At 36.4% G+C, this 24,405-nt stretch overlaps 3 protein-coding genes and 1 long non-coding RNA gene across 7 annotated transcripts; 2 read left to right on the forward strand and 2 right to left on the reverse strand.

Annotated features, from left to right (window-relative positions):
* The first annotated feature begins 4,333 nt into the window (after nucleotides 1-4,333).
* On the forward strand, nucleotides 4,334-5,989 carry LOC113295841 (protein FAR1-RELATED SEQUENCE 5-like). Its single transcript, XM_026544172.1, has one exon. It carries the CDS (start codon nucleotides 4,334-4,336, stop codon nucleotides 5,987-5,989), a length of 1,656 nt encoding a protein of 551 aa, XP_026399957.1.
* A 1,447-nt stretch (nucleotides 5,990-7,436) lies between these two features.
* On the reverse strand, nucleotides 7,437-7,871 carry LOC113295842. Its single transcript, XM_026544173.1, has one exon. It carries the CDS (start codon nucleotides 7,869-7,871, stop codon nucleotides 7,437-7,439), a length of 435 nt encoding a protein of 144 aa, XP_026399958.1.
* Nucleotides 7,872-9,718: 1,847 nt separating this feature from the next.
* On the reverse strand, nucleotides 9,719-10,686 carry LOC113295843 (L10-interacting MYB domain-containing protein-like). Its single transcript, XM_026544174.1, has 2 exons — nucleotides 10,354-10,686; nucleotides 9,719-10,252 (listed from the first exon to the last, which is right to left on the reverse strand). The coding sequence occupies exons 1-2, from the start codon at nucleotides 10,684-10,686 to the stop codon at nucleotides 9,719-9,721; spliced, it is 867 nt and encodes a 288-aa protein (XP_026399959.1).
* A 9,269-nt stretch (nucleotides 10,687-19,955) lies between these two features.
* LOC113299425 lies at nucleotides 19,956-23,218 on the forward strand. Of its 4 annotated transcripts, none has more exons than XR_003334898.1 (5): nucleotides 19,956-20,137; nucleotides 20,436-20,525; nucleotides 20,832-21,044; nucleotides 21,331-22,508; nucleotides 22,796-23,218. It is a non-coding gene; the product is annotated as an uncharacterized LOC113299425 (long non-coding RNA). The 4 variants fall into 4 exon arrangements; XR_003334897.1 differs by lacking the exon at nucleotides 20,436-20,525 and having other exon boundaries at nucleotides 21,331-21,475; nucleotides 22,379-22,508; XR_003334899.1 differs by lacking the exon at nucleotides 20,436-20,525 and having other exon boundaries at nucleotides 21,331-21,475; nucleotides 22,413-22,508.
* The last annotated feature ends 1,187 nt before the right edge of the window (nucleotides 23,219-24,405 follow it).

The following is a 24,405-nucleotide window of genomic DNA, read 5'->3' on the forward strand; positions in this document are numbered from 1 at the left end:
GAGTGAATTAGAGCTAAAAACGCTTTTTCCTACTTAGGATGTCTGAGTTCAGCATCCCCTCAAAATTCGACAGAAGTAGTATATAGAATGTTCAATTCCTTCATCATCCTCTTGGGCGAGAAGGGCTCCGACGGCAGCGTCGTTGAAAGCGGTGTAGAGACACAATGGTCTTTCTTGTACAGGAGATTTCATGACGGCTTGGGATGACAGTATTTGTTGAATCTTCCGAAACGCCTCATATTGCAGTGCGGTCCAGACAAAACTTGCTCCTTTCTTTAGCAAGGGGGCGAATGAAGCAACAAAATGGGCCAAACCAGGTATGAAACGCCGAATGTAGTTTACCTTGCCCATGAAGCTTTGGAGTTCTTTCACAGTCCGCGGAGGCGGCATCGTGAGGATGGCTTGGGTCTTGGATGGGTCGACTTTGATTCCCTCAGCAGTCACCTGGAATCCCAGAAATTTGCCTGAAGAAACGCCAAAATCACACTTCAAAGGATTCATCATCAATTTGTATTTGCGACATCTTTCGAACACCTGTCGCAGAACCTCCATGTGTTCCATTCGGGTTTTAGATTTGAACACTATATCATCCACATAGTCCTTGACTTGTTTATGCATCATGTCGTGGAAGATTTCCGTCATGGCGCGTTGGTATGCAGCGCCATCATTCTTTAAACCACGGCATCACAATACAGTAAAATTTTCCAAGAGGAGTTCGAAAGGCTTTCTTACTTGCGGCATGCTCGTACATCTTTATCTGATTGTAGCTGTTGTACCCATCCATAAAAGATAACATTCCATGTCCACTGGTGGCGTCTACTAGCATATCGATATTGGGAAGAGGAAAATTGTCTTTGGGGAAGCATTTTTTCAAGTCCTAAAATCAACACAGCACCTACTTTGGTCGTTCTTCTTTTTCACAGGAACCACGTTGGCCAACCATGTGGGATGGTGAATGGGTTTGATAAAACCAACAGCTAGCAACTTCTGGATTTCAGTCTTGATTTGTTCCTCCACATCGTGTCTAAACTACCTTGGATATTTCTTGACTGGTTTGGATCCAGGTATTATATGTACATGATGAGTGACCATCTTTTCATCCGAGCCAGGCATTTCCTCATGTGTCCATGCGAATTCGTCTTGATATTCCTTAAGAAGGTCCACGAGTTGAGCGCGTTCATCTGCGCAGAGAGTTGAGCTAATGGAGACAGGTTGCGGAGACTCCTCGCTCCCGATGTTAACAACTTCGAGTTCGTCTGTGGTGGAGTTGGTGTCGTCTTGTAGCTGTCGTGGGGCATCTGGTACTTCTTCTTGTGGCTTGCCGTTGTGGTTGTATTAAATTGGGCGGAGAGACTGGTTGGTAGTATCCACTTCTAATTGCTAACAGCGGTGCCGGTACACAGTTTTCCCTTTCTCGTCACGACTTGCAACAAATGCCCGCTCCCTCTTGGTATGAGGGTGGGCTAAATTTTCGTGTGATGACGGGAAATTGACACGTCTTGTTGTTGAAGGCGTGGCGCGAGGTTGGGTCACTTTGTTTAACGACACGAGTTTGTCTTCTTCTTCAATCGGCGTCCATGTAGGGAGCGGAGTGCAGTAAACCTTGCCTCATGAGTCTCGTGAATTTTCCTTTGGCTCGAACAGCTCCACGCAACAAATTGGTGCACAAGGAGACAATGATGCAGGAATGCGGACAACCTCTTCGTTCAGCATGGTTTTCAGGCATTGGTGATACATTAAAGAGATGATCCTATTATCATGGAGCCACGGTCTTCCCAGTATCATGTGGTAGTCTGGCTCCTTCTCTATCACTTCGAATTTCACCTTCGATTGGACCGATCCCACTGACATATTCAGGCTGATGTATCCATACGTGCTGGTTTGGTTTCCTTCAAAATTTGTCATCATGGTAGGTTGCCATACTATCTTACCTGGCCGCACCTTGGCTGTCCTGAGTGTTCTAAGGGTGATAATGTTTGAGGATGCACTGGTATCGATGAGATCCCTCTTAAATTCTGAATCCTTGATGCGTGCGGTGACGTGTAGGGCTCTGTTATGACCTTCTTCCGCCATCATGTCGTCTTCAGTAAATGTAACATTTTTGATGGACATCTCCGACATTCTTGAAGTCTCTGGACGTGAGGGAGCCAAACGCGCATCCAGGGCTATTTGATTGATTGCGGAAAACGTCTCCGCTCGCTAGTCTCTTGAAAGGTGTAGAAGTTCACATAAACTTTCCACCAAGGAGGCTGCTTCCTGGTCCAAATAATAAAATTAATAATATGATCCTCAAAATAATAAAATTATTGCTTTAGAAATTTTCAAATGATCCGCAAAATTAATTCTTGAATAATAAATTATTTTGAACTAATAATTTTAAGGACTTTTGAACATCCAATGCTTTAATCATATTTCGAGATGTTTAACAAGACAAGCTTGACTCGAAATCTCTTCCTTGCAATAAATATACTGAATTGATACGACATAGTTTCAAATGCTTGTGAGTACATACCATTATCCACATACCTTGTTGATGAAGTTTTTCAAACGTCTTCGTCGATCTTCAGTTTTTGAGGGTGATATCTGATACTCAACTACAAACTTCTATATGTAGTCTGAGACTTTACTTAGTAGACCAGATATTAAGATAGTTTTTTTCCATCTGAAATTGACAAGAAGCTTGAGATAAAAAAAACTTGTGGGTTCAACCGAGCATTGCTCTAACAATGCTTATGAAAGTGTGTGAGTTATGCGTGTATATTAGGTTCACATAAAAGGCATATTGTCTTAGAATTTCTCAAGCAAGATTTCTTTTCATTTCTTGTCGCGTCAATCCCTTAGTTGATTTTCAGTTTTGAAACTTAGATTGGTTTTATGTTAATGGGAAACAAGATATGTATGGGAATATTGCTATGAAAAATATCTTGTAATTCAGGAGTGGCATAATCATCCTCCATTCCTCCAGACTCTATTTTTACCAAATGGTGCTAGGTGTAAGGTATTTTCTCTTTAATATATTTCGATCTCCTTGAAGAAAAAGAAAAATCCAATGCTTATAATATTCATTGCAAATTGTAAGAAAAATATTCTAGAAGTTCCAACAACATGTTGAATAGTAACTTTAAATTTTTGAATGAAAAAACACCACATGTTAACAACGATCATAGTAAGTAATATTGATCCCTCTGTTTTCTTATTTTGATCCACTTTGACTTTGTAAAATATCAAGGAGATCATCAAATTTTACTAGACTACCCTTAATTATGTATTTATTTTGTTTATCACTTTGATTTTGTAAAATATCAAGGAGATCATCAAATTTTACTAGAGTACCCTTCATTGTGTATCTATTTTATTTATTTTTACGAAGTTAGTATTAAAAAATATTTATAATTGCCATGAGGAGGAGAAAAATAGGAAAACTAAAAGATAACAAAAATTTGGCAACTTTATCAAGGAAATAAAGAAAGAATTGTTTTTTTAGGACATGAAGAATAAACTTTACAAGGAATTTAACTTTTAAATAAAAAGGGAGCGGATCCCTTAACTTAAATATTTGACTTAATTTTTAACTTAAGTTTCTGGCCATAGATTAATACATCTCCAGCCGTTAAATATGTAAGACCTGATATGGTTAAGATTGGGTTTAGCGCGGCTTAAGCCAAGCCGATAAAAGCTTATTTACCATAAATATTTCAGAAAATATATTCTGTTAATTAAAAATAGGGATCACGTAATATATTGGTTTAGTATTCTTATCGACTTTGCTAGGAAACATCAAAAATAGTTTTATCAAAACCTAAGAAAATACAGAAATATGGATTTCATGGCTAGCCCATACAACGATGGGCAAAGGGAAGATGATCATGGTGTTACAACAAATATGGGTGTTAATCAATCCCCATATGCAAGAGAAGTTTTGGACGAGATATCTACTCCAATCAAAGAAGGTAATACTGAGGTTGTGAAAACACCATATATTTCAATGGTTTTTAACTCTTACGAAGAAGCATATGATTATTATACTGAATATGGAAGACAAAGTGGTTTTAGTGTGCGAATTCGATCGACAAACAAAACTCGTGTCGGAGCCGACCAAGTTACATCTGCTCATTTTGTGCGTTCACGTGAAGGACAACTCAACAAAGATAAAGTTGAGGGAGTAAATGAAAACTTTAAAAGTTGTTGTACAATTCAGTGTGGGCGTAAGGCAGAGATGCGAGTTCTTCATAAGAAAAATATAAACCAATAGAGAGTGACAAAATTTTTAGATGTGCATAATCATAAAATTGTGAGTCCACTGAAAAGGATACGGTTACGGACTAATCGTTATATGCCAGAATCAGCAAAGGATTTGACGGAGGCATTCAATAGAGACAATCTTCGAATAGCAAAAGTACCTTCGGTATTTGGGGGTTCGACTATAGGTTTCGATAAAAGAGATTGCTATAATCATTTGCATTCAGTAAGGAGGCATGAGTTGGAAAACGGGGATGCACAATCAGTTCTCGATTATTTTCAAAGAAAGCAGGGGGAATATCCTCAGTTCTTTTATGCCCTACAAGTTGATGATGATGGGAGAGCAGTTAAATTTTTTTGGGTTGATGCAAGATCACGTATGGCTTATGAGGATTTCGGCGACGTCGTTACATTTGACACAACATATAGGACAAACAAATATCAGATGCCTTTTACACCTTTTACTGGGGTTAATCACCACTATGGCTCGATACAGTTTGGATCTGCATTTCTGCAAGATGAGAGTGAACCTACTTTTGTTTGGTTGTTTGAGAAATGGATTGAGGCAATGGGTGGACGCCATCCTAAATCAATAATTACAGATCAAGATGGTGCTATGTGTTTAGCCGTAAGAAAAGTTTTTCCTAACACGCGTCACCGTTTGTGCCTTTGGCACATAAAGAAAAAATTTGGGGAAAAGCTTTCACACATATATTTCTCGAAATCAAAGTTCAAGTGTGCTTTGAAAATATGCATCCACTGGACATACAACATAGTTGATTTTGAACAAAGGTGGACCTCTTTAATCAAAGAATTTCATCTCGAAGATAACGATTGGCTTAGAACTTTGTATGAGATACGCGAGGATTGGATACCTGTATACCACCGTGATACCTTTTATGCTGGAATGAATACAACAAGTCGTAGTGAAGGAGCGAATGCTTTATTTAATGATTTTTTCTCGCCAAAAACCAATCTGAGGGAGTTTGTTATCAGGTATGATCAGGCATTAACTAAGATAGTGGAAACTGAAATTTCAGAAGATTATATATCGGAGCACAAGGATCGTCTTATCAACGAGAATAATATAATTTTGAAGCATGCTGCAACGATTTATACTCGTAACATTTTTGATAAGTTTCGTGCGCAGTTTGTGGATTCTATATGCTTTAGGTCTGAAGAGATAGAAGGTGATGGGATTTTCAAAATGTATTTAGTTAGAGCTAACGAAGGACCTACAATATTTACTGTGAAGTTGAAGTTGGATCCGTTGGAAGCATATTGTACTTTTCAGTATTTTGAGTTTATGGGATTACCTTGCAAACATGTTTTGCGAGTTTTTAATAGACTTGAGATTGATGAGATTTCATCGCATTTCATTCTAAAGCGTTGGTTGAAAGGTGAAAATTTGTTTAGAGTGATGGATGAAACTACCACATGGGATAAATATGGGTGTGCTGAAGCACTTAGGCTCACACATTTATGTCGACTATCAACAAAAGTGTGGTCTGATGCTTCGAAATGTGATGATCTGTACAAAATGGAACTTGAAGGGATAGAAGTAATTGCTACACAATTGGCGCAAGAATTACGTAAAAGAGAACAGAATATTGTCGACGTCGTTGATCAAGACGAAACTTCAAATATTCAAGAACAAAGCGACAAAGTTCAAGTTCAGGATCCACACATATCAAAGACCAAAGGTAGGCCGCCAAAAAAAAAGGTAATGTCAGTAACACTGGTCGAATAATGAGCTCAATTAAAGTGCCACTTCCGAAGAAACGAAAGTGTGGTATCTGTAAAGAGACTGGACATGATAAAAGAAAATTCCCGGGAAGACAGAATCCAGCTCCTGGTTAGTATTTTATGTTCCCTACTAGAAAAATATGCTAAAGCCGTCTATTTCTTTCTTCCCATAATATTATCTTTCTCATTTTATTGTAAGATTTCATTAGTTATACGTTTTATTTTTTCTCCACGAGTCTTCGCTTACAATGTCATTTTTTGATCCTGATAATAGTCTCACTTAATTTTGAATGGCAGGCCACTGAAATCCCACTATGGCAGTACTATCGGGAAGATTATCGTGGTTAAGATCACAAAAGATGATTCCTGAAACTTTGATGATTTGACTCGGGTTCATGGCTTTGTTCACCTGGTAATTCGTGAAAAAATGAATTGATTGCGAATAAGGTTGTATGCGCTTCTTCGAATTCTATAGACTTAATTATGTTCGTTATGAAATTTGACGACAAGTAACCTTCTTTTGAACCTAAATCTATTGTCTTAGCGAGTTATTTATTTATCTGTTTATGGATCCAAATTTAAATTTTTTATATTTTCATGTAGTGTATTTTGTACTGCTTCTGTTAGTCTTGTAGTTCTTAGCTGGTTTGTCTTCAAATAATGGTACTTTTTCATCTGCATGAGAAGGATCAATTAGCAAGGACTCTTAATAACTGGTCTGTCAACAATAAAATGCTCCTAAATGGTTGGCCTTACTCATATCATTAGCAAAACTGTCGATCAGAACTTGGGAAGTGCAGAAACTTTTTAATCTAATTTTGGGGGTAGTGGGATGAATATCAGTGATCAGTGTCTTCACACTTGTTGTTGCAGAAGAAAAAAAAAACATATCTCTTGAGATGGGTCTTGAGGCAACTTTGCTCCTGTCGTCAGCTGGGCACAGAACTAGTTTGACAAGGTGGATTGTAAGACCCTAATTAAAGAAGGATTAAAGTGTTTGAAAACCAAGAAACATATCGATGTATATATGTGCATAGAAAACCAAGACTAACTTAATTTTTTGTCCACTGCTTTTGTACGCCCCTTTGGCAAACTAATGTTATAAAGTAAACTGTGTTCCGGACTTCAGTTCCAACACTCTTCTCTATGGGTCGTTTGGCAGCTTGGAAACCCAACAACATATCCTAAATAGAGATATCAGTTATCTAACTAGGAATTGGTTAACTTGAATTATGTTTGTCTCAAATTTTATCTTATCCCAGATTAACATAGAAGTTGTTTGGTTAGCATCTCAATCACCCAACAGAAATCATAAGTATAACTTGAATCATGTTTGTTTCGCTCTCGAATTTAAACAACATGCAAATAACAGTATCCAAGTCTAACTCATCCAATTTAAACAACAATATGAAAATAACAGTATCCAAGTCTAACTCAACAGTATGCAAACATTAGTCGCGGCAGCGACGCTGATAATCATTCCACATTGCATCTGCGATTGAAGTTCGAAGTTCTGAAGCTACTTCTCGTTGTCTATTTCTCCCAAGTGTAGGGCATTCACTGTCTTGTTGCATTCTTGTATCGGTTTCTAGTAGGTTTTGTAAGTTCTCATCATCGAAAATCAAGTCATTAATGCACTCTCTGCGGATGTGGTTATGAAGGATGCAACATGCAAGTACAATTTTCACTTGTGATTCGAATGGATATTGAGGCTGCAGTTGCAAAATAGTGAAGCGTCTTTTAAGTATACCGATAGCACGTTCAATTGCATTCCGTAACGATGCATGTCGGAGATTGAATAATTCCTTTGCACATTTTGGACGATTTCCACCAAATTCCTTCAAGTGATAACGGACACCACGATATGGAGTAATAAACTGCGGCATATTGGCGAATCCTGCATCACCGAGATAAAATTTACTTGTACAAACAAAAAAAGGCTAAGTTATCAATCAAGCTCTCCGTGGATATAACATAAATGTGATTATAGACTCTACTGCATATAGGATCTTCTTCCCCATTCTAAAATGAAGTACAAACATTGACAATTTTCCCTGCAACAGTAGGAATAGGAATGGCAGCTATTGCAATGCAGTGCTAAAACCAACAGTAACTACCAAAACCAAAACCCTTGTTACTGCCCGTATTTTACTCGTTTACCATTTGGAAGACCACTGAACTGAGAGCCACCCGTGAGTATCAATGAAATGGATTCACAGATGAGATTAAGTGGGTCTCGGAAGACCACTGAACTGAGACATGGGGAGTGTAAAAAAACAGACAAATAGTTCCCAATAATCATTAAAATGTCATGCTCACAGATGAGATTAAATATCATGCTCTAGGAATTCCAAACACATAATTCAACTGGAGGGTTTCTTTGATATTAAATGATGAATTGAACAAATGATGAAAAATACAGCATGACCAGCATGCCTATCTATCTAATTAAAAAGTAGTTGTCTACCTGAGCTTCCCGTTAAAAAGATGTCAAAGCTAGAAACATGGGTTGGCAATAGTATTTGGAAGTAGAATGAAAAATATATGATAGCACGTTATACCTTCGGGAACAATTAATCTATCGCATCTTGTTAGAGCTGAATCTAGTATGCGTGAATCAGCAGCCGAGCCTTCCCAACCAGCTAGAACATACTGAAACTGTAAGTCAAAGGAACAAGCTACTAAAACATTTTGCGAAATGAACCCTTTTCTGCACCAAAAAGGGACTTGTTCGTCGAGACCAACCATTGCTGGTATTTGTGTTCCATCAATGGCTCCTATACAATCCTATAATGAAAAGAATACGAGTAAAAAGTAGTTGGCTGTGGATACAAACATATTTATATATACAACAAAAACTAATTGAGTTTATGTGATAAAGCTTGGTTGAAGATATGCAATACCTTGAAGTATGGATAAAATCTTGGGTTTTCTAAGATTTCAGTGGGGGTATCAGGCCCTGCTGGTACAAGAAAATCATCTGCCAATGCAACAATAGCATCCAAGACTGCATTAAAATTTCTACTAATTGTCTCACCTGAATGCTGAAAACGCTCTTGAAGTATCCTGTTACGTTCATTATGTCCAACAGCAAGCATAAAAATTGCTACTTTTTCTTCAACACGAACTCCATTACTATGACGAAGTAACTCCTTTTCTTTCAACATATCACATAATCTTAAGAAAACATGTTTTTCCATACGAAAACTATCCTGACATCGTGCATCATGACCATTTAAGACTTCATCTACATGAGCTGCACCACTAAGAATTGAATCATGGCATATTGTTTTCTCCAAAAAATATTGGTAATAAACAGCAATTAGTGTTGTTGTGGCTGCTGTTACAACTACTACCAAATCTTCTTCATCGTCAGAACTCGCCATATTATGATATCTTATATGTACCTACCAACAGAAAGAATATAGAAGATTAAAAATCAACATGGAAACTTTAAAAATAAAAACATTTCAATTTAATTCATAGAGCAGGAACATAGTTCATGAAAAATGAAAGGAAAACTACTATTACAGTACCATAACAACACTAAACTTAAACATTAACCAAATTAAATCTCTGACACAAACTACTAAATGAAAAGAAACTTAAACATAACCTAGTAATTCGAAATCCCTGAGAATACTATGTGGCCAAACTTCACCCTATCAGACACCTAGTCACTAAAACTGGAAGGATAATATGCGGGAATATTGAGCTTCGATAACAACCACTGTCATTTCCTGTTCCCAGACAATGCAATGAAAATCTTAGCTTTCTTTTCATCTTCCAATAAATCTAGCGCCTGCACAAAAGTATCATCATCCAAATTTGGTACATCCTCCAGTGCGGACACTAAACTTGCCTCTAAAGATGATGATATTTTGTTTTCTTCTTTCTTAGTCGCAACATTGTTCACAGCCGCTGCCATTACCTGAATTGCATCTACCATTCCTTCTCCTGTACTCTTTTTGGTCTTTCTAAAAGGACGTGAATTCAGACCTGTTGAAGCTCGAGCCCTTTTTTGAGTGTCAGATGTACGCAAGTCCTCATCCTTATATTTATATCCATTCTCATTCTGTTCTTGAGGGGTATCTGGAGATTGCGTGTTATCTAAATTTTCATTATCATGGTCATCATGATCTTGCACAGTATTGTCATTCCTACAACGGCTATACCTTCCATTGGCCCTATTATCCCCAAATATAATAGCTAACTCATCAAAGTGAGCAAGGGTCTTTGTCCTCCAGCATTTGACATCAGGATGCTTCTGCAAGTGGAATTATAAAATTTTCCTATTAGCATATCTTCTAAATACAAAACGAAAATCAAAATTCATTAAATTTTTAAAGAATAAGATAAATTACAAACCTTGATATAATCATCCCATACAGCATCATCAGCAATCACAATTTCTCGCGACTGATCCCATCCAAATCCACTTTGACCTCTAAGAGTACTCACAGCAACATAGTTCTTCTTCAAAGTTTTCATACGATTTTTCAACACATCCTTGGTAAAAGAAGAACCAAAACTCTGCTTGAAATTATCAACAAAGTGTGTCCAAGCATATTTGCTGAATTGACCATCGAGTAGTTGTCCTTTCTGTACTTGGTCTTCCATTATACCTATGAACAGTCTATCCATGGGAGGAGTCCAAGTTGTCCTTCCAGTTTGGGGGTTGGATGATTGATCACTCTCCATATTCTATAATCAACTGAATATGTAAGCTATTGCTAAACAAACTTTTCAGGAAACTTGGCCACACAACAAAGCTTAACCCTGTGAACTTGGGAAGCTAGTAATTACTCAAACAAAGCTTGTCATAAAAAAAATGAATTACCTACTGATTCAATCAAATCTACTAAAAAATCTTTCCCAAATTTAAGTCATACCAACCTACTATAAACAAACAACCTAAATCATTATAATTGCGATGATACCAGCAACATGCAATTGATAAAAACAAAAGAAAATATATGTAGTAATGAGAAGAAAAACCACTATCAACAGAAAAACCAAATCATTAATCTATGAAGATGATATCAGCAACATGCAATTGAAAAAAATAAAAGACAACATACACAATAATAAGAAGATGGATAAATACTCATGCATCAACAAAGATGATAAGAAAAAGAAAGAGGATGAATATGGTACCAGTAACTTGCAATTGATTCCTAGAAGATATGATATGAAAACCCTTCTGTAAAAAAAAAAACAAATTGAATCAGATTTTATAGCAACTTGCAAATCAGATTTGCATGATAAGAAATTGAATCATAGAAATTACTAGGATGAATTGAATCATAGAAATTGAATCAGATGTAAAAAATTACCTACTAATTTAATTGATCTGTTGCAGATTTGATCGGTAATTGCTCTGTAAGAAAAACCAAATCAGATTTGTAACAAACTGAATCGTAGAAATCAACTGGGATGAATTTGTTAAACTAAACTAGTTGAGAAGAAGAGAATACCTTGTGCCAATTTATGTGGGATGAATTTATGTGGGATGAATCGTAGAAATCAACTGGGATGAATTTATGTGGAAACAATAGCTTTGCATCAGTATATATAGGATAGGGAAGAAATTGGGTATGAAAAACCCTATCGTGGGTTTAGTAATGGTGATACAGGTATCATGGATTCGTGGGAATGGTAATGGGATTGTGGAGTTCTATCCTTGGCGAGGAAATTGGAAAAACAGGTATCTGAGGGAATACCTTAATCACACCTTTTTAGCATACGAAAATCACGGTGGGTTTTCTTATTCTTATCCCAAGTTGGGAATTGAGGGAAGACAAACAGGATATAACCGTTTTATCTAGATAACCCATCCTAGGATAAGGATATCCAAGCGGCCAAACACGACCTATATGAATTAGAGTGTTTATCTGTCAGATTATTGATTGATCTCCACTTTGTCCAAGTACCTTGTAATTCAAGAATACTTATTTGTTCATTACATTACACGGATCCCCAAATTATCACGCTCTACAAATAAGTCACTTAATGTCTCTGTGATGCCATCGCAGGTAGTCCCTACTTTACTTTCTTGTTAGTAAACTAGGGTATCAACCAGTTTTTATAAGGGCGGGAATGTTTAGGTTAAAGCTTTCTCTGTTCCGGACTCGTAAGAATACCTAGTACAGGTCCTAGTCAAAAGAGGGAGAGAATGTTCCTTGATTTAGGTAACCGAATATATTATCATAGAGATTTATGGAAAGATGCATTCATCGGCTTGGCTTAAGCCGAGCTAAACCATATTTTTAACCATTTTGGGTCTTATAATTTGAACAGCTGGAGATGGATTAATCTATGGCCAGAAACTTAAGTTAAAAATTAAGTCAAATGCTTAAGTTTAGGGATCCACTCCCAAATAAAAAATAATTTTCTTTTAAAAAGAAATAAGGATATAAAAGAAAAACATTAACATGTTTACTTTTTTATTATAAATATAAATAAGGATATAAAAGAAAAACACTAAAATGTTTACTTTTCTATTATAAATATAAGGATATAAAAGTAAACATTAACATGTTTACTTTTTTATTCTTTGAGATTTGAGATTAGCTTTCTTTCAAGAGGAACGAAGGATAAACAAGAAGAATATAAATATATTTATTTTCTGATTATATAAATATACTTTAAGATTTTAAATTGAATCCCGTGTAAAATGAATTTATGTGTATAAAAGATATCAGGGTACATTTGAAATATTAAAACATTCATTTTCTGACTATAGGAATATTTTTTAATAGTATTTTGAATTGGATTTCATTTAAAATGAATTTATGAGGATAAAATATACAAGGATATATTTGAAATTTTATCAAAAAAATATGACCATAAACAGAAGTTGAACATAATTTTGCAACTGATGAAAATAGAATAGTGGACAGAAATTTTGGAAAAAAAAAAGAAGACATCCATTCGTTTTAATTTTAGGCTTCAAATGCTAATCTAAATCACATGCACTCATCTTAAAAGTCATTCTGTTAGTAATTTGTTATGGATATATAACTTCAAGTGCACCATATCTCACTAGATATCCATACATCAACACCACTTTTTTCCTAAGGATTCAAAGAAGATATAATTTGTTAAGGGTTTTCCAAACCCGAGTAGGTGGATTTGCACTACTCCGCTAAATCAGGGATAAGTTCACGAAATAAGTACACCTTTTTTGAATGTCATACATATATAAAGACCAGTCCAGTTTACCCAAATTGTTAAGGTACACCTTTTTTGAATGTCATGTGATACGTTGCCATTTTTATACATAAGTATTAAAATAAAAACAAAAATAAAGAAAAACAAGGCTGTTAACATAGTACGTATTGCTCTACTGAATCATAGAATGTATCTTGAGTTTACAGAGCTTTTTAACCTTATCCATTTTCTCCAGTTGATGGGTAAACATACTAATCATAAAATGTATCTTGAGTTTCCTCCTTCCAGTTGACTATCTTCATCATATACCCTTTAGATGTTATATAACGTTCCATTGTTGGTGAAGTTCCAAGCCATATCTTCCTTATTACGTGAATAAAGCTTCTCAATAAATGGTACTCTGGGTTTTTGTTCTTCGATTTATCTTCTGAACTATTTTCGCAAGAACTTACAAGAATTGAAACATTGTAAAAAGAATAATACTTTTTGAACTATCCCAATGAATGGGTAGTTTAATAGAGAAATTGGACGTTTAGTGATCGTTGTCGTCTGCGTCAAAAATAATTACACTTTCTTACTACTCAAAATATACTATGAAGCAAGGGAAAGAAAGGATTGTTCCCACAGAGAGGTCTTTGTTGTCAATATGTTTCGGTTTCTTATGTAAAGCAAGGGGGGGATTTTTCTGATTTATGTAAACTAAAATAAAATAAAAGCAAACAAAGAAATAAACACGCAAATCAAGGATATAAAGATATTGGTTAAGGATTTGTTTCATTCACAAACATGTTCTTGTCTTAATAAATAGAATTCATATTTAATCTCTCATTATGAAAAGCCCTAAGATACCTAGTCGAAAGAATATCCCGCAATTTCCTGATTTCATCAAACATAATGTAAAACGATGCAAGTATGAATTCTACCAAAAGAATAACCTAACGCCTTGCGCTAATCAAGTTCAATTCCCATGGAGCAGTAAGATTCATGAAATTAGGCCAACCATTGCAATTGAAATACATTGCGCAAACAATTCGAACAAAGGTCACGATTCACATATGATTACAAGGATGTATCACTACAAGCTATAACCATATTTATACTACTTGTGTTCAAGGATTATCGCTCGATGATTAACCCTAAACTAGCAATAAATGTGATTACAAGTTCTACCAATTTGCAACTTGACAAAACAAACAATCAAATATGTTATAATACGTCAATCATATAACTATATTTCCAGAGAATCATGAACGATAATTATGAGACAAAACTAATTCATTAAACTCAAAATCATGATATGTGAAATCCAACTATTCCATAACCAATAATAAAATTAAATACTCATTCTCAAGGAGTTCATAACAAGAAGAAAGAGAAAAGGTTTCATGTTTTTAAACCCTAGAAAAAAAAAATAGAGGCAAAGATAAGAGAGATAGGGGAGGTCTTGCTTTTATATCTTTCTCTTGTTCCTCCAAGTTCCAAGTTTAGGTCAAGACCAAATAAGCTCGCCCAAAACCATTTTCCTGTACAGCCCACCAAATGTTAGCCCATTAACTCAGCCCATAGCATATCAGTTAGCTTGTCAGTTCTATGAAACTGACAAGCTAATTCATTTTTTCTACCTTCACCAGCAAACGGCACAATTCCTCTACTTCCCTGCATTGATTCCTAGCATTCATCTAGCGCTTCAAGCATTCATATATTCAACACCAACTTCCCTTGTAATCTCTGCAATTCGATCATTCCACACACATCCAATACAGCAACAATAGCTGCGGTTTCTTGATTTCAACCAGGGCATAATCATTCACTTCAACCACTATCAACACCTGAAGCTCCACCAACAGTTCCATCTTTGCATTACTGCCAAACCCAGTCGAGCTCAAGACCCATCAATCCATCTTCTGAGATTTCAAATTCTATTCATCTCGATCCATTATCAGCATCACCAAACCCTGACTGTAACCATCATACCCTGTACCTGGTTGTTATATAAATGCAACTTCGACCACCAACACTGCCAACCAGTTGCACACACCAGCAACTCCTAAGCCTAGCCTGCAACATTTCATTGCATTCGCAGCATCGAATCAGTCAACACACAGCACCAATAATTCCATCTCTTTGTGCTCAGCTGCTTCAACTGCCACCAGACCCGTTGTTTCCGCTTCACTGCAGCTCAGCTGCTACTTCATATTTAGAACCTGAAGTACCACCTGCAATTGCTTCAACACTGCAGTATCATCCCATTCTCAGCGTCAGCCTCAATTTCCATACAAGCACCAGCTCCATCTGCCAATCATCATAGCAACTAGACTGAAACCGAACCTCATAACCTTGACTTGCTCCTTGCATCTCAATAACAGACATAATCCCCCCTTGCAGTTCTTGCAATCACTCAACACACACCACATTTAATCAATCATACAACCTTCTTAATTCATCAAAGGCGAGTCTTCCCTGCACTGCCTTTTTATTCAGAGAACTCCCTTGTTCTTCCATAAACAAATCCATTCAAAGTCGACCATCTTCAGCTTCATCGTCCACTCCTGCAACAACACAAACATCTGCAGTACCATGTTCACAGCATCAACATCTTCATTATCTTCTAACTCAGCCATCGGATTCCTTGCAGCGAGCTCCACCACAACACAATTCAGTTCATTAACTCCGTCAGCTTCCGACACCAACATTATTATTTCAGCTGCAACTTGATGTACTCCATCTACTTTCCCGGACCATTCGAATCCATCTCAGTCATGAACCAATACACGTTCATACCCTTCATTCATTCTCTGCTTGCACCTGCAACTGCAAATAGCTAACCCCACTGCTAAACACCTGCTTCAATTAATCTGCTGCTTCTCAAAACCCTTTGTAAACATCCACCAGATCCATTTTCTATGTCCTGTAATGAGCAACAGCTTCAATTCCTTTTGGACTCTGCCACAACTATTTGCTATCAGTTCTAGTTCAACCTAAACCCATTAGATGCAGCTCTGAATTTCTCCATCTAACCACAACAACATATTTCAATAACCCATTATAAGCAACAACAACTATCACCGGCAGCATCTCAGCTCCATGCTCAGTTGTATCCTCTCCATTATGGAAGCAACAACACTCTTCAATCTGTGGTTCCTTATTCATTCAACATCACTGCATCATACCAGCTCATTCTTCCATTTAAGCTTCAGTTCCACAACCAACTCCAAATCTGCATCTTTTCCTGTCTCAGCTGGTGCTTCAACTCATTCACCTGCCATCAAAACCACTTCACAAACCTGCCACTTCTGTACCCATTACAGCTGCACAACCAACTCTGCAATTCAGGTTAGCTGTATCATTACCAGCACCAACCTCAACATCAGTTCGATTGCCACTGCAACCAGCACATTCCCCTTCATTGCAGCTTAGCCCACAGCATCACTGCCTCAATCTCATTGCAGCACCAACAGCTCAATCTTCTCTTGTTCTGTGTATTCTTCAAATACAACACAAACCCATTGTTTACAGACCTGATTAATCTCCAATCAAACCCCCAATTTCTTCTTTGATTCTCTCTTCATTTCTGTCTTCTCCGCTTCATCAATTCTTCCTCCATCATCTGTAAGCTCCTTGAACTGCGCCTGCAAATGCCATTTCCCTGCAATTTCCTGCTCACACTCTCAGATCAATAGCAGCAGCTAAACAATCAAATCTCCACAAACTTGAGCACCACAACTGTCTCCATTGGCATCTGAAACTGCTTCAAACCACCATTCTCATCTCAACTAACATCTAACCTAGATCTTGCATTACTGCCCATCTCAGCAACTCCACAAGTTCTTGCTTCAACTCATCTAAATCCATCTTCTCACAGACTGCAACCATGAATCAATCAACACATCATCAATTAACCCTTGTTTCAGCTCTTCATCTTCTCTGAACAGAAACCACAATTTCCTTGTTCTTTCCCTGTAATTTCTCAGCCATTAGAACCACCACCACATACAATTTCACCTCCGTCTTGAAATTAGACTCGAACCCGTCTCTAATTCATCCCAAATTCTTCACATTTAGAGTCTCAATTAGCTTCTGAATCTTCATCTTCATATCAACAACAACAATTCACCATTGTTCAACGCCAAATCAAGTACATGAATATGTTCTTCCCTGTAATCTTCACAAATATAGCAACATCTTGATTCTTTCTTTGATACCCATCGATCTCTTCCACCAATACTTCCATCTCCTACATCATTTCTCAACAGCAACAGCCACAGATGGAATGTGGGATGAACAGCGTGAAAGAGGAGAAAAGAAAACCTGTCTTCTCTTTGAGTTGTTTTAGAGCAACTGCAGTGGACGACTAAGAGCAAATTTCTAGTCGAGTGGACTGGCGTAGTGGGACGGACCATCGATCAAAATTTGATTAAAGAGTAAAACCCAGACCAAATTTGGTCGGCGATCAAGACCAAACCCAGATATAGTCGAGCGGTCGTATAGTTCACGCCCCACCACCAGGCGGTTATATAATCTACGTCCCACACCAGGCGTACGTAAAGTCCCCGCACCACACCAGGCGTACGTAAAGTCTACGCTTCACATGGGGCGTACGTAAAGTCTACGCCCCATTTTTTATTTTATTTTTAATTTTGTATGGGGCGGGCATTATACCCCCGCCCCATTCTTTGTTTTCCAAAAAATTTTTTGTGGGGCGGGCTTTATACCTCCGCCCTTTCTTTTCTTTTTTAAGAATCTCCTCAATCAGGCGGACGTATATCCCACGCCCCACACCAGGCGAATATATAGTGTACGCTCGATCAAATTTAGTCTTTCACCCGTAACGTCACACACCAGAGTAAACTCAAATTTGATCGTTTGTTTTGGTCTTTGATCTTTGGTTATGATCGTACCACTGTGGACGCTCTTAGGGTAATAAAAATAGGACGGCTATCAACACCCATGGGTGGTTTTAGAAATTCTTCTTTAGACTCCAACTGGTTGTCTTTAGGCACCTACTCCTTACATAAGGGCCATCAAAGATTCCGCCTCTTGCTTCTCTAGACTAAGCTTCAGTGTTTGTCCCTTATCTTCGGCTTGGCTCAGTTCTGCTCCCAGTAACACTCGCCCGTGAATTGATCTTTTAACCCTTTTCACTCCAAATGGACGTTATCTCCTTCTTTTGCTCATAATGACTCTGTTTCACCTAATAAGCTCAAAAGCAAACATAAGATACATAATTTACAAAAAAAGTAGAAAAGAAAGCATAGATACTAGATACAAAATTAGGTGTTTTAGATACCTATCAAATTCCCCCACACTTAGACTTTGCTAGTCCTCAAGCAAATCAAATAAAATAATTTTAAAAACATACATACAATTCCGTGTCGCCGAGGATACGGCTACTCTTAGCATGAATAACAGGCCTTTGAACCCCTAGGTGTCCCTAGTGGACGAGTTATAGGCTCGTGAAGGCTTATTAGAGGTATACCTACAAAAATCTATATTTCCAACTCCATCTACCTATGACAAATCTATGAACGAATCCAAAATAGCTATTGGAGGAGGTACCCTGATGCGAATCCAAATTAATATATATATATATATATATGTAAATTAGGCTCTACTCAGAAAATTGAACAAACCACAATACTCGGAATCTGACTAAGCACAATCACACATGAATAGATTAAGAAGATGGATATAGAAATAGATGTTTGTGAATGTTGACTAAGTGAATGGTTTTTCCCATATCTGTCTGAAGGTCACCTCCAAGATGAACCTGTGAATCCTATTGGATTGAGATACTAGTCTGAATTCTAATATCAACACAGCTGGAATATACAAGGGAACCAGCAATTGACAATCTTAATTCTAGATCAACTCAACTGGCATATACAAGGGAACCAGGAGTCGATTTTATTGAACCATAATAACAAAAAAAAAATTCTTTTTAGTTGACAACATGATTAGATCTTTTGGATCCAAGCGCATGCTTCTTGTCAGCAGATTACATGATAGTTCCCATGGATCCTGCGTTCCATGCTTGTTTAGGCGACGGAGACAGGGAGAACACACACATATTGCTATCCAAGTGTCATATTTTTATTCCGGTTGGTCTGATTGGTCAGTTTTTTTTTTTTTTAGTAACTCAATCATTCTATTTCATCCTAACAGTAATAACAATTCGATGTTAGTGACCCACCAAATCACTTAGATAAACAATAGAAAAATATGGAAAAGTAAAAATAGAAGGAGATATGGTGACATTCCGAGATATGGTAACAACTATCATATTATTTATAATAATTGAATAATTCTGTCATTTTAGTTAATGGGTTCCTCAACTCCTGCAGCCAAGATGGATCCATCCATTTAGATTGATAGTTTCATCTTAAAGGCACATGTTTCTAGGTTTCGGAGTGTATAAAGCAATATTTATTTATTTTTTATTTTTTTTTTGTAACCAAAAGGGAAAAACTAGCAAGACTAAAAACTCTATATGCGAAAACATTCCTCCACACTAAAACTTTACATTGTCCTCAATGTAAATTAAGTCATCCAAAATAAGATTTAAGATGGGAAATTTATATCATCAATGCTTATACAACAGGAGGGTTCGGTGTGTCACCCAGCGGCCAAGATACATAGGAAATTTTAACTACTAGCTGAGATCTGCCCTCCTTTCCTAGAATAACGTATTAGATCGGTTGATCCAATGGTTGCTCTATGCTCAATCCCACGAGAGATGTTTTCATTCCATGAATTAAAAGCGGATCATAAAAAACATCCTTCATTGTAAGTAACGCACACCAGAGTGCTTTCTTGGGTTCCGATTCACCTCTCTTCATGTTGTTGTGATCTTTTCGCTTCAACATCCTGATTCCGTAACGATGCATCTCAAAATAAATAAAAAATCGCTCATCCTTGCATTGGATCAGGTCTATAAAATGGCTAATCCGAATCGCAATGAACATCAATTCCAGTCGAAAATGTGAGTATTATTTCCCTAATTCAATTTTCCTTTTTTTTTTTGTTTCGTTCATGCTAAATTGCTTGAATTTTCGTATGCAATCCTGTGAGAGGTTGTGTTGTGGTTATTGGTTTCCCATTCCTGATTTTAATTTTTCGGTTTTGTTTTAAAATCGTTAATTAGGTCCGCGGTGAAAATCCCTAATTTTATTATTGTTTAGTACCGATCTCAATATTGATTATCTGATTGATTCATTTTCCAATACCCCGCATATGATCAACTGTTCTTATTCCCATGATTTTACACTCTGATTGTGCAGATCGGAATGGGGTGAATTACAACCCATAATAATGGGTTAGGATAACTTTGTCTATACTTTAAGGGGTTTAGGTACATGAGATAAGAAAAGGTATCTGATGATATGCTTCAGTTTGAATTTCTATGGCTAGAAATTAGAAAACACCACTGTTGGTGACATTTTGGCTTCAGTTGGTTAGGTTTGGTTGATAATTTTTGTACCATACATCATCATAGAAAAACAATTGAATTGACACTCTGATTTTGTACACTGATTATACACACTTTTTTTTAAAAAAAAAAACACAACTTACATGGTGTTCATTATCCTAACTGTTTTTGATGTTCTCACTGGAGTGGATCTTTTCTTTGTATGAATTAGTGTGTCTGATGAATCTCTTTTCCACTTTTCATTTAGGTCTAAAGAACAGACTAAATGGCATCTCAAATCAATATCACACCACAGCAGGTACCATCTTCAGCTGCCCAGGACAAGTTGAAGAGTTTACGATCACTTGACGAAGGAAAATCAAGTGGCGTTACTGTTCGTGTTGCCAGGAAACGGGAAGAATTGGATTTTATGTCCGCCAATGACGTTACCAGCGTCGATACGGTTATTGTTGATGAGCAGGTATTGACCACCCCCTGTTTCTGTAAATTTGCAAGACATGTTCTTCAATGAGTGTCTTTCGAAGTCATTTAGCTCAAAGAATACCGCAATTCTTTTCTTCTTTTCTTTTTTTGAACAATGTGTAGGTAAAAGTAAATATGTCTTCTTGAGTGTCTGATCATGTTCTTACCTGTAATTTGTAGTTTGCTGCTTTCTTATTATGTCAGTTGGTCTACTTCAATCAAGGTGTTTATGGTAATTGATATGTGGTAAATTTTCTTCTCTTTAATCCCATTGTGGTATGCAGATTGCTTCAATTGTTCTTTCCCCGTATAAACACGAGGTCAAGGTGTATTTCCGTTTGATATTTCTAAAATGTACCCATCTATTGGAGCCACTTCAGATAATGGAAAGGCACGCATAAGCTAACACAGTTGTCAAAGGAATTGAAGGTACCCATGTATTCGGATTGGTTGTATATGCCTATTCTTTATTTCCTATTATTTATTCATCACCTGTCAAACTTTTGTTTAAGAACTACAACATCCATTATGCCTATTTTGCTTTTGTTTAGCAAATTATTCTTCCCTTTTTAGATACCGCCTATGGTTCTCGCACACACACATATACATTTTTGGAATTTAAGGTGCATCAAGAAGTTGAGTGTTTAATAGACGAGCATCCAATACCGCAAGGAAACTTAAGAGGAAACAAAGCCTTTTATTTCTTTTTCTTTTCATGGTTTTCATTGTTTACGGGAACTCACAAAAATTTCGTTTCATGTTTTCGCCTTTAAAATTATTAGGTTTATATATCTATGGGATATATGGTAAGATTTCCATGTTTTCGCCTTTAAAGTTATTAAGTTTATAAATCTCTGATATGTAGTCAAATTTCCTTCAACTAGACATGGCATATCAAGATAGAAATTAGATTTGCTAACTAATGAAGGAGACCTGATATTTCATAGTTACCAAGAAATGAAGAAGCAGGCTTAATAAATGCTATCACAGATTAGCTAAAGATCTTTTGTTCTAACTAGCATGCTACATGCATTTAAGGCTTCATATTTTGGTCAATAATTTATGGTTATGGTTCTATTTCCCTTAGAATCCTTTTAAGTCGGCGTGGAACCTGATGGAATTCTTTAAAGGTTAAAACTTTCTTATATTCATTTTTTTTAGTTAAGAGTGGCCATGGCGTCATGAGTAATGTAGATCCTGTTGCACAACAAAATTTTCAGCTTATTTGGATACGGGATTTCCTTAATTTGATCTCTGTGTATACTGTAACACCAGAAAGAGTATCAACCTATGTGTATTCACTTTTTTTTTATGTGCATTACAATGTTTCAGTATTTAGATTAATTATTGTTATTACTGTCGGAAGAGGATGAACTTCTAGGGGGTTACAAGAAACAAGAGTACAACTTCTGGGGGTTACAGTATTTGGATTCTACGCTAAAATTGTCAGACCATTCAGGTGGTAAGTCTCCATTACCAACTTCCTTTGTTATTTTCTATCAATCACGATACAACCATTGTTGTTTTGATTCTATTTTTCTTTTTTACATCATTTTATTTTCCGAAGTCTCCCTTGCTCCTATCACTTTTCGGTAGATCTCAACATTACATATTCTAATTTTGGCTTCGTCTTTGTTATAGTTAAGCTCTTTAGAGCACCGTGAATTATTTTAGAAGTTTTCTATTTTTGGTTATGACTGATTAGATTTTCGTATAAACTGAAACAATTTTTTTTTTTTTTTGGTCTAGCTTCTCCTTCCTCAATACATAGAAACACTCTATGGTATCCCAAATCAGTCGCAGCTCAAGTTACTAAGAGATCGGTAGAGGTGAACTTCATTGTCTACCAAGGAAAGAGGTTGCTCACCAAAAACCACAGCTTATTTTACAAGTATCGCTGCCAACAGGATCGATGTATACTCAAGTGATTCCATCAACTGGGTTAGTTATCATTCTGGAGGCATGTAACATTTTTAGCACAGAGATTAAGATTTATCTGTCGATCCCAGTATGCAGTAGGAGTTGATGATATCCAGTAATTCCTCATGTATCCGTCTAACATGATATGTATTACCTATGTCCATCTAAGCTTCATAACTGCGTAGCTTATTTATAGATATTATGAAGCATAGTTCGATAAATAGTGGTAAATATAATGATATAATTCGTCTGCATTGTTGTCAAAGGATGATATAGAACATACTAAACGAACGCAGACAAATTCAACAAATAATAAATCGAATTTTTTATTAGCATAGTACGAGTACATTCAAGTGAGTGAAATCTTAGTCGGAATATGAGTGTAAACTCCAAGGAAATGTCAACAGGTTCAGATAAAAAGAAAGAGAAGTTAAAAAGATGAAGAGTTGGTGATGACACAGTTTTATATTAGTTTCGAGACTATGTAAAACATTTTCATTATTACTGGACAAAAGTTATGACAAAGTGAAGCTTAAGAAAAAAGCTTAACGACAACTTGGGCATGTACCACATGAACAAAAAAAAATGTATTAAACCTATAACTTCACCCATCAGCCCAGCCTAAAACATTGTGAAATAGCCCGTGCCGTTACAGCACGGGTGATTCCCTAGTCTATAATACAAAACAGAATGGGCTTTTGAGCTTGGACGGCCGGATAACATTTTGAGAGACAAACGTTGCATCCAACCATCCCAATCTCATCCCAGCGAAAGACATCCCACGGATGTAAGATTTGTAACCTCTTTGAATTATAAATAATGATTGATTAGATTTCCTCGTCATTATGATCATAAAGAAACATTAAATGTGTCAAAAAAAAATAAAATAAAGACCATCATTTATATCTCTTGGAGTTAAAAAGATGTATAGTTAATGTTATATAGTTAGTAACAAATTAGCCATCCTTCATCAAACTATAAAGAATGAACAACATTAGAATCTTTATCAAAAAAGGAATTATTTTTCATTTGGGAACCAGTGAAATATGATAAGGTACCATCAAGAGAAAATTTGAACAATAATATGTATGCACGTTGATTCTAATAGAGCTGTACTTCTGAAATAAAGGTGCAAAAATATTACAATTGAGTACCTTTATCTGTTCGTGTGTCGATTTTTATTCGACAAACTCATGTATTAAATGTTTAGTGGAAACTTTTGAGGAACTTTTAGGTGTCATAATTACCGTTCACGCATCCTAAAGTAGATGAGTTCATATTAAACCCAAAGGGTTTTGTTAGTACTAAAATTTTAAACCTTGCCAAGTTTCATATTTTTACCTGTTTTATAAAGTCACGGTTGATGAGAGTAAAAAATTATTTAAATTCTATGTAGTAAATAAAACCACAAATTATGTCCTTATCAAAACCACAATTAG

The sequence above is a fragment of the Papaver somniferum genome, chromosome 7, assembly GCF_003573695.1.
Source record: "Papaver somniferum cultivar HN1 chromosome 7, ASM357369v1, whole genome shotgun sequence".
NCBI lineage: Eukaryota > Viridiplantae > Streptophyta > Magnoliopsida > Ranunculales > Papaveraceae > Papaver > Papaver somniferum.

Excerpts from the sequence above, each read along its gene's own strand:
- LOC113295841 (XM_026544172.1), top strand. The coding sequence starts at position 4,334 with ATGCCAGAATCAGCAAAGGATTTGACGGAGGCATTCAATAGAGACAAT.
- LOC113295842 (XM_026544173.1), bottom strand. The coding sequence starts at position 7,871 with ATGCCGCAGTTTATTACTCCATATCGTGGTGTCCGTTATCACTTGAAG.
- LOC113295843 (XM_026544174.1), bottom strand. The coding sequence starts at position 10,686 with ATGGAGAGTGATCAATCATCCAACCCCCAAACTGGAAGGACAACTTGG. Across the intron at positions 10,253-10,353 it reads TATGGGATGATTATATCAAG|AAGCATCCTGATGTCAAATG; the intron begins GTTTGTAATTTA and ends TTCCACTTGCAG.